Source organism: Nannospalax galili, unplaced genomic scaffold (assembly GCF_000622305.1).
Source record: "Nannospalax galili isolate Female #2095 unplaced genomic scaffold, S.galili_v1.0 scaffold1189, whole genome shotgun sequence".
In the NCBI taxonomy this organism is placed as follows: Eukaryota; Metazoa; Chordata; class Mammalia; order Rodentia; family Spalacidae; genus Nannospalax; species Nannospalax galili.
In genome coordinates this window covers 1,805,142-1,824,939 of record NW_008360313.1, presented here as the reverse complement: position 1 = coordinate 1,824,939, position 19,798 = coordinate 1,805,142, and the positions used below count along the sequence as shown (strand labels likewise).

Sequence of the window (19,798 nt, the reverse complement as noted above, 5' to 3'; positions counted from 1 at the left end):
CAAGATAGGGGACAGGTTTTTCTTTATTCAATATATTGAAGAAATTAATCTATTCTTAAGAGCAATATAGAAAGCTGTATTCACCCTCTTTTGATTAAAAAAAAAAACACTCTGTGTGTATGTGTGTGCATCTGTGTGCACAGTCCTCCTGCCGCTAACAATGAGAGTCTTTTGGAGAGTTTCTTCCTTCTTGATACTTTTCTACTGTCTATAGAAAAGATAGAAAACAGGATTGTCCCAAAGTTGAGAGAACTTGATGACCTAAGACCATGTATACAACTTCTTGTGTCAGATAGAGTTGAACGAGGTAGAAAGAATTAGCTGGAACTGAAGAAAACTTTAAGATTGATAACAAAACTTTATCTTCTAAGATATTTAAAACTGTCAACAGATTCAACTGGTCTCAATGGACATTCACTTAACAATCTAACTTCACAGACTGACCCACTTCTGATAGATATTCTGGCTCCTGCAGCCTACCAGAATAGGACATTCACAGAATTAAAGGCAGTTATACACTATCACACTAGCTGGAAGAAAGGAAAAGAGACACAATTTATTTCCACAGTATTGCCCCTTGCCCAAACTGAGAGCCAGGTTTACTTTCTCAACATAAAATGACTGTATAATATTGGGTGAAAACCCAACTCTACTTGACCTTAAGGATTTACTAACTGGTTGGGCCTAAAGTCAAAACTTTATATCTGTTTGTGACATCTCTGGTAATAAAGATCATTCAGTGTCATCTTGGAGGCTTCACTTTGGGGACATTCACTTCCACTAGTGTGTACATGACCAAAAGTAACCTGGTTTTATGACCCTAGCTCAGCAAGTCACATTCTCAATCTTACGCTACTTAGTGCAATAACCAGAGAATCATGCAACACGGAATCTCTACTGTTAAAGTTGGAAGAAAATTAGCAGGGCATGGTGGCACACGCCTTTAATCCCAGCACTCAGGAGGCAGAGGCAGGTAGATCTCTGTGAGTTCAAGGTCAGCCTGGTCTACGTAGTGAGTTATGGGACAGCTGGGGCTACAAGGAGACCCCATCTGGAAAAAAAACAAAACAAAACAAAATGAAAGTTGGAAGAAAACTGCAACCAATAAACAAAAATGGGAGATCTGTGTGTACCTTACTGCAGCTTTTAAAAAAATAAAACCTGGACTGGAGGGAACATACCTTAACATAGTTAAAGCTATGTACAACAAACCCATAGCTGACATCATTCTAAATAGAGAAACACTGGAAGAATTCCCATTAAAATAAGGAGCCAGATAAGGATGTCAATGATATCTACCCCTTTTAAATACAGTGCTTGAAATTTTTGCTAGAGCAATAAGACATGAGAAGGAAATTAAAGAAGTACTAATTGGGAAAAAGAGTTCAAATTATATATAAGAGATCCAGAAAACTGTTAGAAATGATTCCTTTCAGTAAAGTGGCAGGTTACAAAATCAGCTTTCAAAAATCAGTAGCCTTTCTATATACAAGTAACAAGCAATCAGAAAAAGCATTCAAGGAAACCTTCCCATTCACAATAACCTCAATAAAATAAAATAAAATACTTAGGAATAAACCTAACCAAAGACATCAAAGAGCTCTACAAAGAAAGAGATAGAGGAAGACACTAGGAGATGGAAAGACCTACTATGCTCATGGATTGGTAGAATTAATATTGTGAAAATGACCATCTTACCTAAAGCAATCTATAGATTCAATGCAATGCCAATCAAAGTACACATGACATTCTTCACAGAGTTAGAAAAAAAAAAAAACATCCTAAAATTCACACGGAATCATGAAAGATAGCCAAAGTAATCTTGGATATAAAAAACAACACGGGGAGGGGATCACAATACCAGATATCAGATTATATTACAGAGCTATAGTCATAAAAACAGCATAGTGCTGGTACAAAAATAGACACATGGATCAATGGAACATAATAGAAGACCCAAACATGAGTACATGTACTTTCAGCCACCTGATATTTGACAAAGGTGCCAAGAACACACAATGGAGGAAAGACAGCATCTTCAACAAATGGTACTGGTAAAACTGGATCTCCACCTGCAGAAGAATGAAATTGGACCTTTATCTTTCACCTTGCACAAACGTCAACTTCAAATGGATCAAAAACCTCAACATAAAACGTGAAACTGTGAAACTGCTAGAAGAAAACATAGGCAGCACTCCCCAAGATATAGGCATAGGAAAGGACTTTCTAAATTGGACATCAACTGCTCATGCATTATGGTCAACAATCAATAAGTGGAAACTCATTAAACTAAAAAGCTTCTGTACAGCAAAACAAACAACAGAGGAAGTGAAGAAGAAACCCACTGAGTGGGAGAAAATCTTTACCAGCTACATATCTGACAGAGAATTAATATCCAGAATATACAAAGAACTCAAAAAAGAAAGAAATAAGAAAGTAAATGACCCAATCAAAAGATGAGCAATAGACCCAAACAGAGAGTTCCCCAATGAAAAAATAAAAATGACTAAGAAACACCTTAAAAAGTGCTCAACATACTTAGTAATTAGAGATATGCAGATTAAAACCACTTTACCCCAGTCAGACTGGCTAAGCTCAAGAGAATGAAAGACAACAGATGCTGGAGAGGATGTGGAGAAAAAGGAACATTCATTCACTGCTGATGTAAATATAAACTCATACAACCACTATGGAAAGCAATGTGGAGAACTCTCAAAAAAAAATGAACCTACTATATGGTCTGGTTATACCACTCCTTGGTATATACCCAAAGGACTCATCCTACTGTAGAGATACCTGCACATCCATGTTTATTGCTGCTCTCTTCACAATAGCTAAGAAATGGAAACAACCTAAATGTCCCTCAACTTATGAATGGATAATGCAAATGTGGAATATTTATACAAAATTGTAGAATAACCCAAACTCAGGAAAGCAAGTGACATATGTTCTCCCTCATTTGTGTATCATAATACCAATCCCTTATATGTAAGTATATATCCTCATGTAACACCAGGAGCCAGGAAAATGGAAAGGAAACATGGAAGTAAAGGAAAAGAAAGAACCCAAAAGAGGGGAGTAGTAGGGAATAGATGTTACTGGGGGGAAGTGGGGAAAGTGGGAGTGTTTGGCTGGGAGGGGAGGAGGGAGGAACATGCTGGGGGCTGTGGTGAGGGAGGAGGGAACTCAGGAGAGTGGGGAATGGCAGGAGGCAATGTTATTGGGGGGAGGGTGGGGATAATGGGGGTGCTTGGACTGGAGAGGGAGGAGGAAGGCCAGATGGGGGAGAGAGAGTAGAGATAAATGGATCTTGGGGGAGGGCTAGGGAAGACAGAGGAAAGTGTGTTGCCTCTGAACTCCCCTGAGAAATGCACATACGGTGCTTTGGTCCTTCATCAGTGCATATGCATACCTGGAGGCTGTGCTGCAAGGAACACAGTATCAGACAGGAGAGATCTCCCTTCCAGTGGTTGGTCAGAGTAGTCCAAGAGACACCCAAAATAACACAGGCTATTTCTAGAGCTCTTGGTTATCTCCCAGAACTGGAAGATAAGACCCTACTGCTGAAGACAAGGCATATTTCACACAGGGCTTGGAGCAATGGAGCAGGAACTGACCTGGAATTCTTTTACCTGAAGTTTATCTCTCATAGTTCTAGAGGCTACTATGCAAGCTGCTAAGGGAGAAAATCAATCGATGGTCCAATCCAGCCCTAAAGCCCAATAACCATAACAACCAGCACAGGAAACTTCCTCTATTGGTGCAGTAGTGGCAAAGTTATCTGGGGAGTAACCAACAGCCATATAATTGGACTTAAAGCCATCTCAATGGAAGTGAACTCAGAAGTAGCACTGTAAACACAGCCAAATACACATGGCTGGAGAGGTCATAGATCCCAGGGAAAATCCTATCTCTGTTATGTCTCTAGACGAATGAGATTTCTTACCATTGCTAAATATGAATCCTTATATTTGCAAATAAATATATTGAACACTAATCATTGAAGAAGTTTCTTTTTGCAACAGATGGAGGCTACTGAGAATCCTACAACTGGTCAGATGCAGAGCATATATGTCTGAGAGATGCCCAGTCCAAGGTGACATATCCACAATTGAACCTCTACACCCAAGGTTCGTGGAACATAACAGAACTGGAGGTAAAGAGAAAACTAGTGCAACTAGTTTCACTAGTGAAAGTTCTTTATACAACATCGTGCAATGCACATAGAAGGCCATAACTGGCCAAGTTTTAAAGAACAAGAGACTGCAGAGTGTGTGTTCTTGAATAGGATTCCTATATTAAACCTCATCCACCTATGGTTCAGAGACCATTGTAGAAGAGGGGGCAGAAAGATTGCAAAAGCCAGGGCTGTTCCATGAACATAGGGAAGCAGAGGCTTTCAGGCTACTGGAAGCTTACACATGTGAAAATGTGGCAATGGTGGCATTGAGCACAGGACCCACGTCAACTCAATCAGACAAGGGCTCAGAGTAGAGTGAGGGAAATGGGTGGTGGGGCCAGCCCTAGTCTTGGAACTATTGGAGACTGATTACTACTGGATGGGGGCAAGTAGGCCCTACCTACAACTGCTAGATAGGCTGACTGGACTCCAGTGTATGAATTTGCACCAAAGGATATCTGGGTACAAATGCTTGACTGTATAGGACTTAACATGTATGGTGGAACACATGAGGTCCAGTGGGAGTGGGGTGGGGAGACATGGATGGGGGACGGGGTCTAAATTTAATTAAGAATGGTTGTATAAAATGCACAAAATCTCAATAAAAATTTTAAATAAGAATCGTTTTTTTTTAAGAATTCAACTCATGCTCAAATAACAGTTCAGTTATACTTTTTTGTTCATTCATTATCTAATCTTACTTCCTTCTTTTCCAGCACTCAATTCACTTCTTATTTTAAATGTCCTATTCTTATGTCCTGTGATATGTCAGCCCCATGTATTTAACATATGGTTAAGGTAATGGGATAGTACACAGCATCATACTTTATGATGATGACCAGTGTAGTGATCTCTTTGAAGGATCATTGATATATGGCACCATAAACACCTCTTATGACCTACTATATATGGGGACATGGCAGTAACATTCAATAAGTACAAACTTGATGTGTCAGGTCTGTTAAATATAGATTTAAACAATCTATATTTAAATAAAAGAAAATACTACTTTCTGCCAGGCAAGTAATTTGGAACTTTCTTAAACAAGCCCAGTCTGCTCATGATCAAACCACTTATATAATGCTTTTCAGGTAAGCAATAGGGAATGAGAATATTTAAGAATAAATGACTTTGCTAGTACCCTAGCATTCCTAATAGGTGCTACATTAGACTCTCTTTGAATTATTTTTGTAAATATAGGAATAATAAAACCAAATGCACTTGTATGTAAAGAAAGGCACTGGCAGCCAGACACAGTGGCACATGCCTTTAGTCCTAGCACTCAGGAGGCTGAGGCAGCTCTATTTATCTCTGTGAGATCGAGGCAAGCTTGGTCTATATATCAATTTCCAGGCCAGCTAGAGCTACAGGGAGACCCTGTCTCAAAATACAAAACAAAACAAACAAAAAAGAAAGGCACTCACAAAGGAGCCAGTGTCCTGGCTTCTCAGAGCTGGCCATTGGCCTTGTAGGACCACATGGCCATGACTCCTGCAATCACATGAGTGCCCTTCTCTGAACAGACAATCTGAACTCTGAGGACTTGGGGTGTGAGGAGTGTCAAATGCTCATGTGGCATTTCTGGTGCTTATATTTCAAACAGTTCTGATATGAATCACAACACAGGGGAGACAACTCCAGGGATATCTATGACTTAAATTAGAAGAGGAATGTCCCTGAACATTTTTCAAATTGCTCTTTTGGAACTGAGCCTCTAGCTCTCTCTCTCTCTTCAAGCATAGGGCTTGTCAGCAGTCACATTTGTTTTGATTCATGGTGACTGTTATCAACCATATTACCTCAAGGCCACCCTGGACCTCCATATCAGTAAGACATCTCCACCTCCAACCTTTCCCTTCCTGCCAAATATAATAGTTATTTTCCCTCTGTTTGCTGCTTTACTTGTGTTGTTTTTATCTTCTCCCTGAATTTAGAGGTAGCTGTGTAGTATTCACAGAGCATGGAAAATGGAGGTAGATAGAGTACTCAATCATCCCTTTGAAGAAAATTACAACTTCTCAGTTTCTCCATCTATCTAACAGTAACATGATTTCTGTGTATGATGATGGAATGAGGTAACACATGAGTACTGGGTAGATATCAATAAATAAAATTATTAGAATCATTTTCATTGTTAGGAACTCAAACCAAATCTGTGAATTCATTTACATCCATTCACTTTCAATAACCTGCTGGTTAAATGCCTGGCCTGTGCAGTCTGGTAGATGGAAGCTGACTTGATCTGTAATTGAGAGGTTTGCTTTGTTCTATGTAGCTAATCGGGTTTGGCTATGGCTTGGGTTAGCTGATACTTAAGACAATCAGCCACATCTCTAAAACTTCTGCTTTTGAAGTTTGAGAATAAAGGAGGCATCTCTCATAGGCAGGCAGTAAATACATGTCAAAATTATAAATAGGTGTCAGTAATTGCGACAGCTACTCCAGTTGATGAAATGGACGATTGATTTTGCTCAAGCTCAGAGGAGTTATGGTCCAACAAAATGAGTGTTCAGAGCATCTTGCAGTGCAAGGTGCTGGTTGTTAGTGAAGTACAGAAACATCCAACCCAAAGGGCACGCCTTTAAAATAGAACATCCAGGCTTGTTTTCTCAAGATAGGAGCATCTCCATCTCTGCAATAATAGCTCCCACCTCACTCAGAGAAATCAATGGAAGCTGCTTTTCTCATCTGGCATCTGGGAAATATGCTGTAGATCATCCAACTAGGGTGGGGCACCCTGATGGAAGGCCTGTAAGCTCATTCCTGACCATGACATAGCATCACAGAAACAACCTTGCTAAATCACCACATCTTATATTACAGTCTGGACAACAGGATACATGGTAAAGATTTCTTTTTGACTCAGTCATTTACAGTGGCAGAAAGGAGACAAATGTTCTGATTAACTTATTTTTGCTGTTGTTAACTAGAGATGTCTAAGAATTAAGAAAATCTATTCCTGGGGCTGGAGAGATAGCTTAGCGGTTAAGAACACTGGTTGTTCTTGCAGAAGACCCAGGTTCGAATCACAGCACCCACATGGCAACTAACAACTGTCCGTAACTCCAGACCCAGGGGATCCAACGGCCTCTTCTGACATCCATGGACATTTCACGACACAGATGTACTCATATACATGCAGACAATACACTCATACACATAAAATAAAAATAATAAATAAAATTTTAAAATAGAAAATCTATTCTTTGCCTTATAACCTGAGCACAGAAGGAGGGGAGGCCAGCAGATTATTTGAACTCTGATTATCAAAGAAAGCTGGGCATGAAAGGCATTGTATAGATCATCTAAGCCGAGGAATTTACCAAAACAATCCAACAAACCTACTCAACAGCCATAGAGCTGTAGAAGAATCATTTAGATTAAAAAAAAAAAAAGTTGCTCATTTCAAAACCCTCCACTGCAGGGACACAGTCTCCACCCAGCTGGCAGACAGATTGGTTTAGGTCCTGTAGCAGCTGGAGCTGTTTGAGAGAGAGCTGAGTGCAGACAGTCTCTGAAGGGTTGTGGCTCCTTCAGTGACATGTGTTTGTGGTTTGCAGACCATTGGAATAAGAATTTGAATTCTCCTAAGTAAATATATGTAATGCTTCCACATTCATCTAGTCCAATGGGAACCACTTAGTAACAGCATGTCTGCATCTATCAGGAATTCACTTTCTTGCCATGGTTCAGTGATGCTGTAATATCCGATGAGACTGCACAGACTGAAATGAGAGCAACACCTTGGTTCCCTCCAAACAAATAAATCCCACACTCATCTGGGAGTTGGTGATGATTTGTTTTTTTCTCGCCCAGAGTGGGGATACTTCGTCTCTCAGGTCTCGCAAGTGTAGAGACTCGAGACATGAGACTTTGACTTAGCAAGCTTCAAACAGTGTGTTGCAGAATGTTTTTCAAAGTAGGAGAGCTGGCTGTGGTGGTGCATGCCCATAATCCCAGCACTAGAGGAAGGCAGAGGCAGGAAAGGGGCTGCAAGTTCCAGGAAAGCTTGATCTGCGTGATGAGCTTCAGGTCAGCCAGGACTATATAGAGTAACCTTATGCCGAACAACAAATAAATAGGCCTAGAAGATGGCTCAGCTCTTAAGAATATACGCTGCTCTTGCAGAGGAACTGAGCCCAGTTCCTAGCACCCACATAGGGTGGCTAACAACAGCCTGTAATAGCAGCTCCAAGATCCAACAGTCTTTTCTGGATTCTGTAAGCCCTGTCCTCACATGCACATACCCACATAGAGACAACACATAAACACGTAATTTAAAATAGAATAAAAAATTAAAACAAAGAACAATGAAACAAAGCAGAAAGGGAAAAGGGTCATCTCTATATGCATTTATTTCTCAAAGAGGTCATTCAAGCCAGTTAAAGTGATGTAAAGGAAGGTTTCAAATACAGGGGTTATCAGCATTTCACTGTGGGAAGATAGAAAATAGTTGACATTTTACTCTGCAGGGCTGTTAAAAGGATCAAGTAAAATAGTGCACATGAAGAAAGTCTTTATCAACTACATAAAAAGTCACCATATCAATCTCAGTTTCACCATCATTAGTGTTCTTAAGGGCTTGCAATGTATAGTCACTCTTTTGGGAAATTTTATATTAAGGGCCTACTTTGTACCAGGCTTATCCTGAGATGCTGAAGAAGTAAGATTTAATTTACACCCTTGGGGCTTCATTCCGTTTAGAAAGGTATAATGTGATGTCATGACTCAGGCAATTTAAAGATGCCACTGAAGTGTCTAGACACCCTTGGAACAGTGAGTCATCTGCCATGTTCCATGTGCTTAGCGCTTGCTCATTCTGTCATGTCTGCAAGGTTTCCTTGGAAAAAGCCCCACTTCCTTTGGACACCATACTAGCTCTCAGTTCTAACACTATGCTGTTCGAGATGGAGCCAATCAAGCTGAAGGATAGATTTTGGGGGCCTGTTTCAAAGCTGACTTATGATGTCTTTCCCCTACCCTATGATTCTGACCATTAGTGATATATCTGAGCCTGGGGTTTGGTGAGAAAGAATGACAGGTTTGGAACTGGGAATGGGGGTTGGAAAGCTATCTGAAGACCATGGCTTGGAGTTAAATTTTATAAGACCTGAATGTTTCAGTTAACTCCTTTTGTTTTTATTATTGTTAACTATGACGTTTTGTTCCTACACACACACACACACACACACACACACACACACACACATATTTCTACAGATGTTAGATTTTTAGTATTATAATTGATAAAGTGCATCTAAGGAGAATTTGGGAAGTCATTTCTAAGGACAGGAAAGACATGTAATAATTGTAGGGATGCAGGAGAAATTTGCAGACAGCCCCCAGCTGACTATTGGAGTCTGGGGCATCATTAGAAAAATGCTAGAATTTGAGACACAAAGACCTACCTTTATCAGGACTCTGCAGCCAAATAAACAGAATAAGCCTCAAGCATCAATATCCAAAATATTGACACACATAATAGAAATTCATGGGATAGGAATTAGAGAAAATTTTGATCTTTTTCTTTTATCCCATTTTTCCCTACATCCACCTCTATTGTTAGTCAGTGGTCACCTTTCCTAAAATCAATGAGCCTCAGGCTTTTGTCTGCTGAATGGCTGAAAGCATTGGGCCATAAGCCCACTCCCTGTTGTTCTGTTTGTCCAGGACCCCAGGCAGCGGCCGTAACGGTCTGGTCAGACACTGTAGGCTCTCTCATTCATCTTGGCAGAGACATCAGCTTCCTGTGATGGGAAATGTGACTGCTGCAGCTCATTCGTCCTCTTCCTGGGGAAGAGTAAGTCAGCGCAACCCTGTTGTCCCTCTGCACAGCCAAGGTAAACTGCAAGGTAAACTGGTTCCCGCTGGATGTTCCCAGACAGAATCTGCCCTTGAAAGGCCTATTAGATGGCTTCTCCTGCTGTTGGGCACATTTAAGGGACTCTGCTTCAAGACAATCCAGCTTTAGGTGATCACAGCCAGTGATAAAGCCAGGCCCTGTTATCTCATTTAACTCTCCTGAGAAAACTAGGGAATAGGCTAAAGTCTTCATTAATTGAACAAATGTGAGTTCCTGCTGTGTGCCTGACGTTGTTAAAAGGGCTTGGGACCTGAGGCGATACCTCAGTCAGTAAAGTGCTGGCTTCATAAGCAAGAAGAGGATCAAACCTGAGTCTGATCTCTAGCACCCATGTAAAAAGCTGGGCATGGTGGCTCATGCTTATAATCCCAGCATTGGGGAGTCAGAGCAGTCCCTGGGGCCTGTGGACCAGCCTGCCTAAAAACAGCAAGCTCCAGGTCCCAGTGAGAAACCATGCCTCCAAAATCAGAGTGGGCTGCTCCTGAGGAACAACATCTGAGGTAGACTGCAGCATCCACATACATGTGCACATACATTGGTACACACATGTACCCATCGGCAAGTAAACAGAGAAAGGAAAAGAGAGAGAAAGAGAGACAGAGACAGAGAGACAGGGAGTCAGAGACAGAGAAAGAGAGGGAGAGAGAGAAAGGTTATTTTAAAAGGGCTTGGCATATCTTAATACAAAGATCTTTGCATGTATAGAGCTTATATTATAAGGCAGAGGTGGGAGAGTGGGAATGGAGGATTTTTTTGAAAAGCAATTTTAAGTTGAAAATTTCTGAAAAACCTTATCTTCCTTTGCAGGCCCTCCAGAATCCTTATCTGCACAACTACTTGACAGCTATTACAAAAATGCAAATGGTTTAGAATATAGCACAGGGTTAGAACACTTAGGATGCACAAGGTCCTGAGTTTGATCCTTAGCACTGCAAGAAAACAAGAAACTTTTGCTTAGGTTCAATTTTCAGTACACACACACACACACACACACACACACACACACACACACACACAAGAGAGAGAGAGAGAAAGACAGAGACAGAGAGAGAGAGAGAGCGAGAGAGTGAGAGAGACAGACAGAGAGAGACAGGCAGAGAGAGACAGAGAGAGACAGAGGCAGAGACAGAGAGAGACCGAGAAAGACAGAGACAGAGACACAGAGAGTCAAATTCAACACACACACACACACACACACACACACACACACACACACACAAGAGAGAGAGAGATAAAGACAGAGACAGAGAGAGACAGAGAGAGACAGAGAGACAGAGACAGAGGGACACAGGGACAGAGGGACAAGGAAGAGATTAAGTTCTAAGCATTTTATGTTTGACGTTGGGTATACAAAAGATCAATGGGTTTTTGCATCCTTCAGATACACTAAGTGGAGAGAGACAATATACAGTTAGAATGTAGTCTAAGTGTTTTCCTAGGGACATCTGTGAAGGGTAAATGGACAGGAATGCCTCATCTGAGCCTCTAGCTGACTAAGACTCTCTGTCCTCCCAATTCCCCACTAGATATGCTCTTCTGGGCCACCCACTGACACCACCTATGATATATTCCTTTGAAGCCTGACAAAGCGAATATCTTGCTAATGTGGTAAGCACATCACCAGACTGAATAGCTGTTTTTGCTTGCTCATTTAGACAAATTACTTACCCAGCTTTGAGTACCTTGCAACAAAAGGGGCTGATTACACTGTAGGAAAAGACACTGTCTTGGCAGATAGGGAGGGGACATTGTTTCCTACCTATTCTCCTTTTTCATCAGAACCTGCATCCTCTCCTGGAAAACTGGTATCTAGTTTTCCCTTTGGCTAACACAACGTTGGAGTGGTTATACTGTGAGAGCACACAATTTCAAAGGTCTAACAATCCTTGGAATTTCAATATGAATTTCAGGGGTTCTTAGCAATGTGTCCATGCATGTCCTTTGGGAAGTCTGAGGACTCTTGGCATTCTTCACACACTTGTGCATAAATATATTCAGTACATTTTTCCTCCTGATGACGAGATCTAGAGTTTTCATCAGATTTCTATGGAGGCATAGTAAATAAACATTGCCCTCATTTTAAATGATGCATTGAAGTTTTTCAGAGAAGTAAAAGTGGCTTGCCAGGACAGAGCAGTTACACTGAAGAATGGAAGAAAAAAAGAAGGAAGAGACCTCAAGGAAGGGTTGGCATGGGAACTCAACTCAAGTTTCCTGTTGTCTATACCAACACTTCTTGTGCCTACTCCAGCTCATAGATCTCTGGTCTTTGATTCAGGATCTGCCATAGTTGCAGCAGCATCCCTAGGCATGCCCACTCCCCTCCCATAGTGGGGCAAGAACTGTTTTATGGAACAAGTTTGAAAAGCTGGAGGAAATTTCTGCTCTGTCACATAGGTTCAGACACCCACCGACTTTGAGCTGTGAACTTACTAATTGTCATTACTTCAAAAAGAAAAGCACTAAGCTTTTAGAGCTGTCAGTCCCTAGTGATATCATGTGCCTCTCGGACATCTGTGGAGCAACACTGATTGCAGAGAATAAGTATTATCTAAAAGACTATCTTTCTGAGCAGCCAACTATTGAGAGAAAAATCATTTGAATGAGCTAAGCTTCAAATACTGATGACTATGGATAACTTTGTTGAAAGCTTAAATGCCTGGCTTGTTTTCAGACCAAAGAATTTGGGATAAGTTGTGTTGTCAATACTCAGCATGAATTATTGGGATAACTCTCCTAGTCAACTAGAAGGCAAAGTCAGGAAATTCTTGGCTTCAGCCCAGGGAGGGGGAAAGAAAGAAATTATCACAGGTTGTGACTGAAGACTGATCCAGAAAACGCCAGCATTTTTTTTGTTGGTGGAACTTTGTTTTTCTGACTCTAACTCCGTTAAAGACTACAGTCCATGGTAGAGATGGTTATTTCCAGGGGAACTATAGGAATAGAGGTCCCAAGCAGCCTTGGATTCGAGGAAATAAGTGAAGTCAAGAGTCAGTAGGCTTCAGCTGATGGGTGATATAGACCAGGTACAACTCTACTCCATTGTTCTGTTTCTTATTCTGGTAAAAGAGGGGTGTGGTAGTATTGGGTTGGATGACCCTTTGGTCATTCGTTCTCACATATATAGTGGCTATCTATCAAGCTGTCTTGTGACAGCTCAGGCTTATTTGAAGAACCGGAGCATCCCTACACTCCTGTCCAGCTCCAAGAACCATGAGAGTTGGGGTTTCAAGACTCACCAGCAAGAATATGGGCACCTCTTACTGTAGCGACAGCAGTAAAATTGCCACTCCCGATCCAGCACTGACTCAAAGTAGCGGCTCTGGAACCCAGCCACCAGCCCGTTGTTGGAGCACGTTTGGTACCTAAAGAGAAAAAGGCATAAAGACACTGATACATGTAGACCCTTTTCCAGGTCTATCCTGCCATAGTCATGTACTATCCACTGAACTACATCCTTACCAAATTATTCCATTTTACACAAAGAATAGATTTTTTATTCTATTGTAAACTGGCATAGTCACCATTAAATTTCAAGTGGCCCAGCATCTTTCAGCCAAAGGAAGCTTGGGAGACTATATTCCTGTTGGAACTCCATGAATATATAGTTGGATAAAACGGTATTTATGAATTTTACAAATGTAGGACACTATAAATCATTTTACTTGAATTTAAAATAGAAAGCTGATAAAGAGAAATATAATGAATTGGTGAACTTCAAATAAATATTTCATTGTCCCTTTACACAGCACACAAAGCTGGGGTAGACACAGTGACTGTCCAGGGGATCCAGTGAGAAATCTGGGATTGCAGTCATCATTATTTCTGTAATCATTATCCCTAGACCAACTGAATTCAAACTCCATCCAAGGGTTCCTTTCCTGTCTTATCAGTCCTAATTCCTCCAGTGTGGTAACTCTTCAACTCTGGTCCTTAGCCCAGTGGGAAGTTTCACTTCCATTCCACCTGTGCTGCTGCTGGTGCTGGAAGTGGCCCCTTTCATCTTTAAGACATCTTCCTAAGTGTTAGCTTGGAACAGTGCAGCCTTTTCTCCCTTTGCTCCATCTTCAGTACTTCTTTGTCCCCTTCCCCTGATCCTGACCAAAGGTTTGGCACTTTCTGCTGGGATGGTGAGTATGTTGCTTTCTCTCTGGCTATAGAGGTTCCTCACCTTATACAGATAGTAATCTTTCACAAATTTCCATATTCTATTTTCATAACTTAGTACAGGTAAAGAATAGAGGTTTACTTATCCCATGGCTCCTAGAGCATGGTGCTGGCATCTGGTGAGAACCTGATTGATGTATTCTAACACAGTGGATGGCATCACAGGGTAAGATAGAGCACTGCGCCAGCTTGGGTCCTTTCTTCCTCTTCTTACCTCTAATTCTGTCATGGGGACTCTCATCTATTTCCACTGCTCCCAAAGGATCCACTTCAAATCCCGTCCTCATATGAATTCAAGGATTAATTTATAACATAGACCTTGGAGAACATATCCAAACCATAGCACAATCTCTCTCAAAACAGGTTTTCAGTTATGTCTGTTTCTTTGAATTTCCTAGGCTCCCTGGCTATTCATCTGTCCCCCTCTTAGGTGAAACAGCAGCCAGCTGTTGATGGTATGTAGTCTGATGGCTGCTAGACTAATCCTGTTTTCCAAACTAGGTTTCTAGAAACTATAACAAAGTGGGAATGAGTCTCCTGTGTGACTACCGAGGGAGAATCTGAGAAACTATAGCACTGCTGGCATCTATGTTCCATTTCATTCTTACTCATTGATGGTAAGGGAACTTGTAGATCTGCCCTTTTCAGCTATCTATTACTTATGTATTCATTCATACATATGTGCATTCAATACACATTTTATTCCTTATCCATGCAACAACTTATACTTTGCTACTATTCTTTTTCAAACGCTGTATACTACGTTGAGAAAAGATGGGCTTGGTACTTGCTCAAACATATTCTCAAGACTGGTAAGAAGTGTAGACAGAGTAGAGAACTCAACTATAGGAGAGCCTATATGGAAATTGAAACTGATGGTGTTTGATGGTCTAATCCCTTTTATTCTGCATGGATCACAATTTAGGAGTATTAGCACTTTGTCCGGGTACATTTGAAGTGGACCATTACTGTTCTTAGTATGATGGAAAGGTAATCTGGGGAGTCTTCCAGGTTGGTCTATTCATCCTAATCCTAGGTGAGAATGTGAGAGAAAACTTCAATATGAGTGCTAAGAGTCATAGGCAAAGCTTTAATGTATTTTAAGAGATGGTACAGCACACTGATGCTCTCTGTGACTTTCTGCCTTATCATCATTAAGAGAATACTTTTCTCCAAAACAGAGCCCTTTCACACCCAACCTGAGATGTGGTTTCCCTGGAGCTCTTGTTCTACCATTTTTTTTTATGCACTCAGACCCTTACAAGGAAAAGAATTCCTATGGTGGTAAATTCTTTTAAGTAAAATAAATATAGGAAGATAAACTGATCTGTCTTATGAAAGCCCACTTATGAAGGCAATCCAATTTCCACAGATTCCCATCTGGCTGTCAACCAGGCAGTCTGCTCCATAGCCCATGTGAGAAGGGTGCTGTGTCACTTTTTTACATGCTGTCTCAGATAATGCTTCCCTGTGAATAATTCTTGAGCCTTATGGGTTCCAAACCCATGAACATTGGTGAAGGATAGCCAAATATCAACTATCTTCCTCAGATTCAGTTAGATTCCTTAATATTTTGGTAGCACAAGCCTGCCTGCTTGGGACTTTGGTATTGTGGAGTTATTCTTTCTAGTACTGGATCTTGGTAGGGGTATGTTTTCAAAGTGTGAAGATGGACAGGATAGAGTAGTTAAAATCTCAGGCTATGCTTCTGGGCTGGTGGTCCTGTCAGCTGAGTCACCTAAGATGGGTGTCATGCCATCTATGGCCCAGATTGCCCTATCTTTATAGTGGGTATAACAATAGCATACGCTTATTCAAGTTCTTCTGGACATCAAATAAGACAATGCATATAAGATTCCTCAGAATCTTTGATGCTTTCAAACCAGGCACTGTCATCATACTTTTCTTTAGTCTACACAGTGAGTAAGAGCCCACATTGTGAAAGATGGTTCCCTTGTCTTGCATTAGAGAAACATTCATAAATATTCTTTGATATGCTATTCCCCCAGGATGAAGCTCACAGGGTGAATGTCTCAGTCACTCATTTTGTAGCACAGATGCTCTATAATGTCTTATAACCCCAAATATATACTACAGTTCTTGTGGGAATAGGCCATTTAATCTTTATTTTGTATTCTTTGTAATGCCTAAGGTTTGTCTAGTAGAAGAATGGACAAGCAAATGACTGACCAGCTGTCTCCCACTAGCAGAGGCAGAATTAACTTGTAGGAACTTATCACTCAAGTCCACAGAAGGCCCTGGAACTTCCTCCAGGTAATTCCTATGGAAATTGGAGTGGTGATCCATTTTCCTGCTTCTGCCTTCTGCCTCAGCAACATCCTTGTTGAAGGATGATGGTACAAAATGAATCGCTTTATGCATTTCTCTCATCCATTCTTTGCACTCTTGACCATATTTTCAATGGCTTTCTATGAAATAAGGCTCATGTGGACACTGGGCACAGCTGCAGAATTGCAGGCGTGATTGCCAGGCAGCTGGGGAGAGGTGAGGAAAGCTGGCAGGACTGAGAGAGCTGGAGGTTTTGCCTTGCTGAACATACTTCTGCTCAACTGAAAAAAAGAAATAGTTAACGCCCCAACGGCATGATGAGGCTCTTAGTGATTTCGCAGCACAGGCTGATTGTTCTTCAGTGGTCTGCAGAATAGAGTATTAGCCTCTAACTGCAGCTTTCCTGGTAAGTGTGACCTGCCCCTAACTGCGCCCTCAGCAGACTCTAAGGGGACATTCCCTTGGTGTGTGAGGGCCAGGTGCCCTGCTTCTGAGATCTGTCCTCCCTTTCTTTTTCTCTATATCTTCAAGAGGAACAATATCAGCCTTGCTCCGCCTGAAACTAGAAGTTTTCCGAACGGACAATCGCAAGGAAATTACTCTTCCTGTGACAACAACATTCGCAGACATATTCTGAGGAAAACGGTTTTTCTGAGAGTGGTTTATCTCAAGGCTGACACCCTGGCAGTGAAGACAGAAACCACTGTACCTGTAATAGTGAAACAGAAATGATAAGATGCAAAGGAAAAGCTCATCCTGAGGAATTAGCAGGCAGACATTCTAGTTCCTACTCTTCCCTGAGCATGCTTTGGTGAAGCCTCATATAAATCACAATGAGGATTCAGCAAAACAGTGGTCACAAACAGGATCTGGAACTCAGGCTTGCTTTAGACCAAAGTTCCCACTGCTCTTGCTCTCAGGGAACCCCAAAACAGCATCATCACAGTCCTGTTCCCTTCAGTACCCCACCCCAGCTTTCTCTTGTTTGTGTCTTCAAGCCTGAAACAGAAAGAATAACAGAAGTCAAACCTGGAAGGTATGAAGAGTGAAAACAGCTTTTTATTTTATTTTTTTGTCTTTTTGAGACAGGGTCTCCCTGCAGCTCCAGCTGGCCTGGAACTCACTATGTAGACCAGGCTAGCCTTGAACTCACAGAGATATGCCTGCCTCTGCCTCCTGAGTGCTGGGATTAAAGGTATACACCACCACACCTGGTTTAAAACAAATTTTTTAAAGGAGTTTTAGCCTCTCCCTCTGATCTCTGTTAGTCTCAGTTCAAATTCATAGAAAAAAAAAAATCAGGTGCTGGAAAGATGGCTCAGCAGTTAACAGCATTTGTTGCTCTTGCAGAAGACGTGGGTTCAGTTCCCAGCGTCCCTATGGTAACTCACAACCACCTGTAACTGCAGTTCCAGGGATCCAATGATCCAATGCCCTCTTCTGATCTCTGTGGTGCACATACAAACACTCAGGCACACACATACATGTAAAATAAACAAATCTTTAAAAAAATAGAAATTTCAAATTCTTAGTGATTTGGGGCTGGGGTTGAGTTGGATATAGAAGAGAAAGACACAATGGATGGTCTGACTGTGCTGCTCTTTTTCAACTCTACATATATGTCAAGGGTTGTTAGCCTGTCCCCAACCCCATGACTGGGGTGGACTAAGAGCAGCTTTGCCCACATCCTAGACCAGAAGCTGACCCTTTCTCTCAAATTTCTTGCCATTCCTCAAAGTTGGCTAAAACCTTAAATTATAACAAAAAGTTTCATTAATTCTGCTTTATCTGAAGTAATCCTTTGAGTTACTCTCAGACATTTAAAACACCATCCACTGGATTTAAGAATGCCTGGCATGGTGGTACACACCTTCAATCCCAGCACTTGGGAGGCAGAGTCAGGCGTATCTCTGTGAGTTCGAGGCCAGCCTGTTCTACATAGCAAGTTCTGGGTCAGCTGGTGCTATAGGGAGACCCTGTCTCAAAAAAAGACCCCCCCCCAAAAAAAAAGAATGTTTATTAAATCTTTCAAGGATTCATTGCAACCTACTCTTAGAGTACTGGTACTGACAAGCAGATTCTATGACAGTGGAGATGTTGGAAGCAGGAAGCAGAGTGATATGGAAGACGAGAAGACAAAGAGAAACAACAACTGTTGGGATGGTGAGACAGTGAAGTGCTAAGAGGGAGAAATAAGCCCAGCTGGGGGCAAGCTTGCCCAATCAAAGGAACTGAATTGTTTTTAAACATGTAAGTCTTGGGCCCTCCATTGAGAATGGTTAAGGCTGGAAGGAGACAATGAGCTGAGCCTTGGAGAGTTAGATGCCAGAGAATAAAAGGCAATTTCCAGCCTCCCTTCGTCCAAGAATTTTTACTTTCTTGATCATTCCAATTCAGACTGATGATTTATTTCTCATGATTTGTTGATGTAACCAACATTTCATTAAAAATATTCTTCATCTAGAAGCCTCCCAGGGTGACAGACAAGCTTTTGGAAGGTAAATACCACACCACTTATTACTCATCATCCAACCACAATAACGGACACATGAGCAGTCTCTTTAAATAATACTCAGCGTTATGCAGTCTGCTCTCTTCCTGGTGCAGCTAAGAGCTCTGCTGCCTGTCACCAGGTTTCAGCCTTGCTTCACTATCTACCAGATGTTAAGCAGGAGCAACCTGTCAAACAGCTTTTCTGCACAGAAAAATCCACTTTAGAAAAATATGAGCAGTAGAGACTACTCAAAGGGCCTCTTAGGAGATCCAGCTTATTTTGTGAGATTTATTTATGTCTTGCACATTTCAAGTCATGCAGAGATAGCAGGCTTACTCGTGGGGGGGGGGTTCATGATCATCAGTTATTATAATACGGTTTAACCTATTGGTCTAATGATACCTCAATAGATATCAAACTGTAGCAAATATTCGAGATGCTTATAATTGTACTTTTAATATTTATAGATTGTAATTGAAATATGTGCTCCAAATGACACATCAGAGGTGCCATAAACTAGTGATTTTAATTTCCACTTCAGTTTTTAAATTGACCAACCTCTATGCTTTGTTTCAGTAAGCCTCAGTTTCCATTCCTAACAGTGATCATGAATAATCATTGACAAAACATTACCATGTATCAGGCATTGTGCTAAGCACTATACCTGCATTAATTATTTTAATCATCAAAACAGTTCTATGAAATAGAAGTAACTAGCATCATCTTCTCTGTTTTATATATAAAAGAAATGCAGGTTTAGAGAGGTTAGGTAGTTCGTCTAAAGACACACAGTCTCATATACATA

General features: G+C 41.2%; 1 protein-coding gene across 1 annotated transcript in view; it reads right to left on the bottom strand.

The window, feature by feature from the left end:
• The window catches only part of Dpt (dermatopontin), a 34,786-nt gene that overhangs the window by 8,993 nt on the left and 5,995 nt on the right, over positions 1-19,798 (bottom strand). Inside the window, exon 2 of the mRNA XM_008824913.3 lies at positions 13,283-13,408. Within this exon, the coding sequence (XP_008823135.1) occupies positions 13,283-13,408 (126 nt within the window). The remainder of the gene's footprint in view (positions 1-13,282; positions 13,409-19,798) is intronic.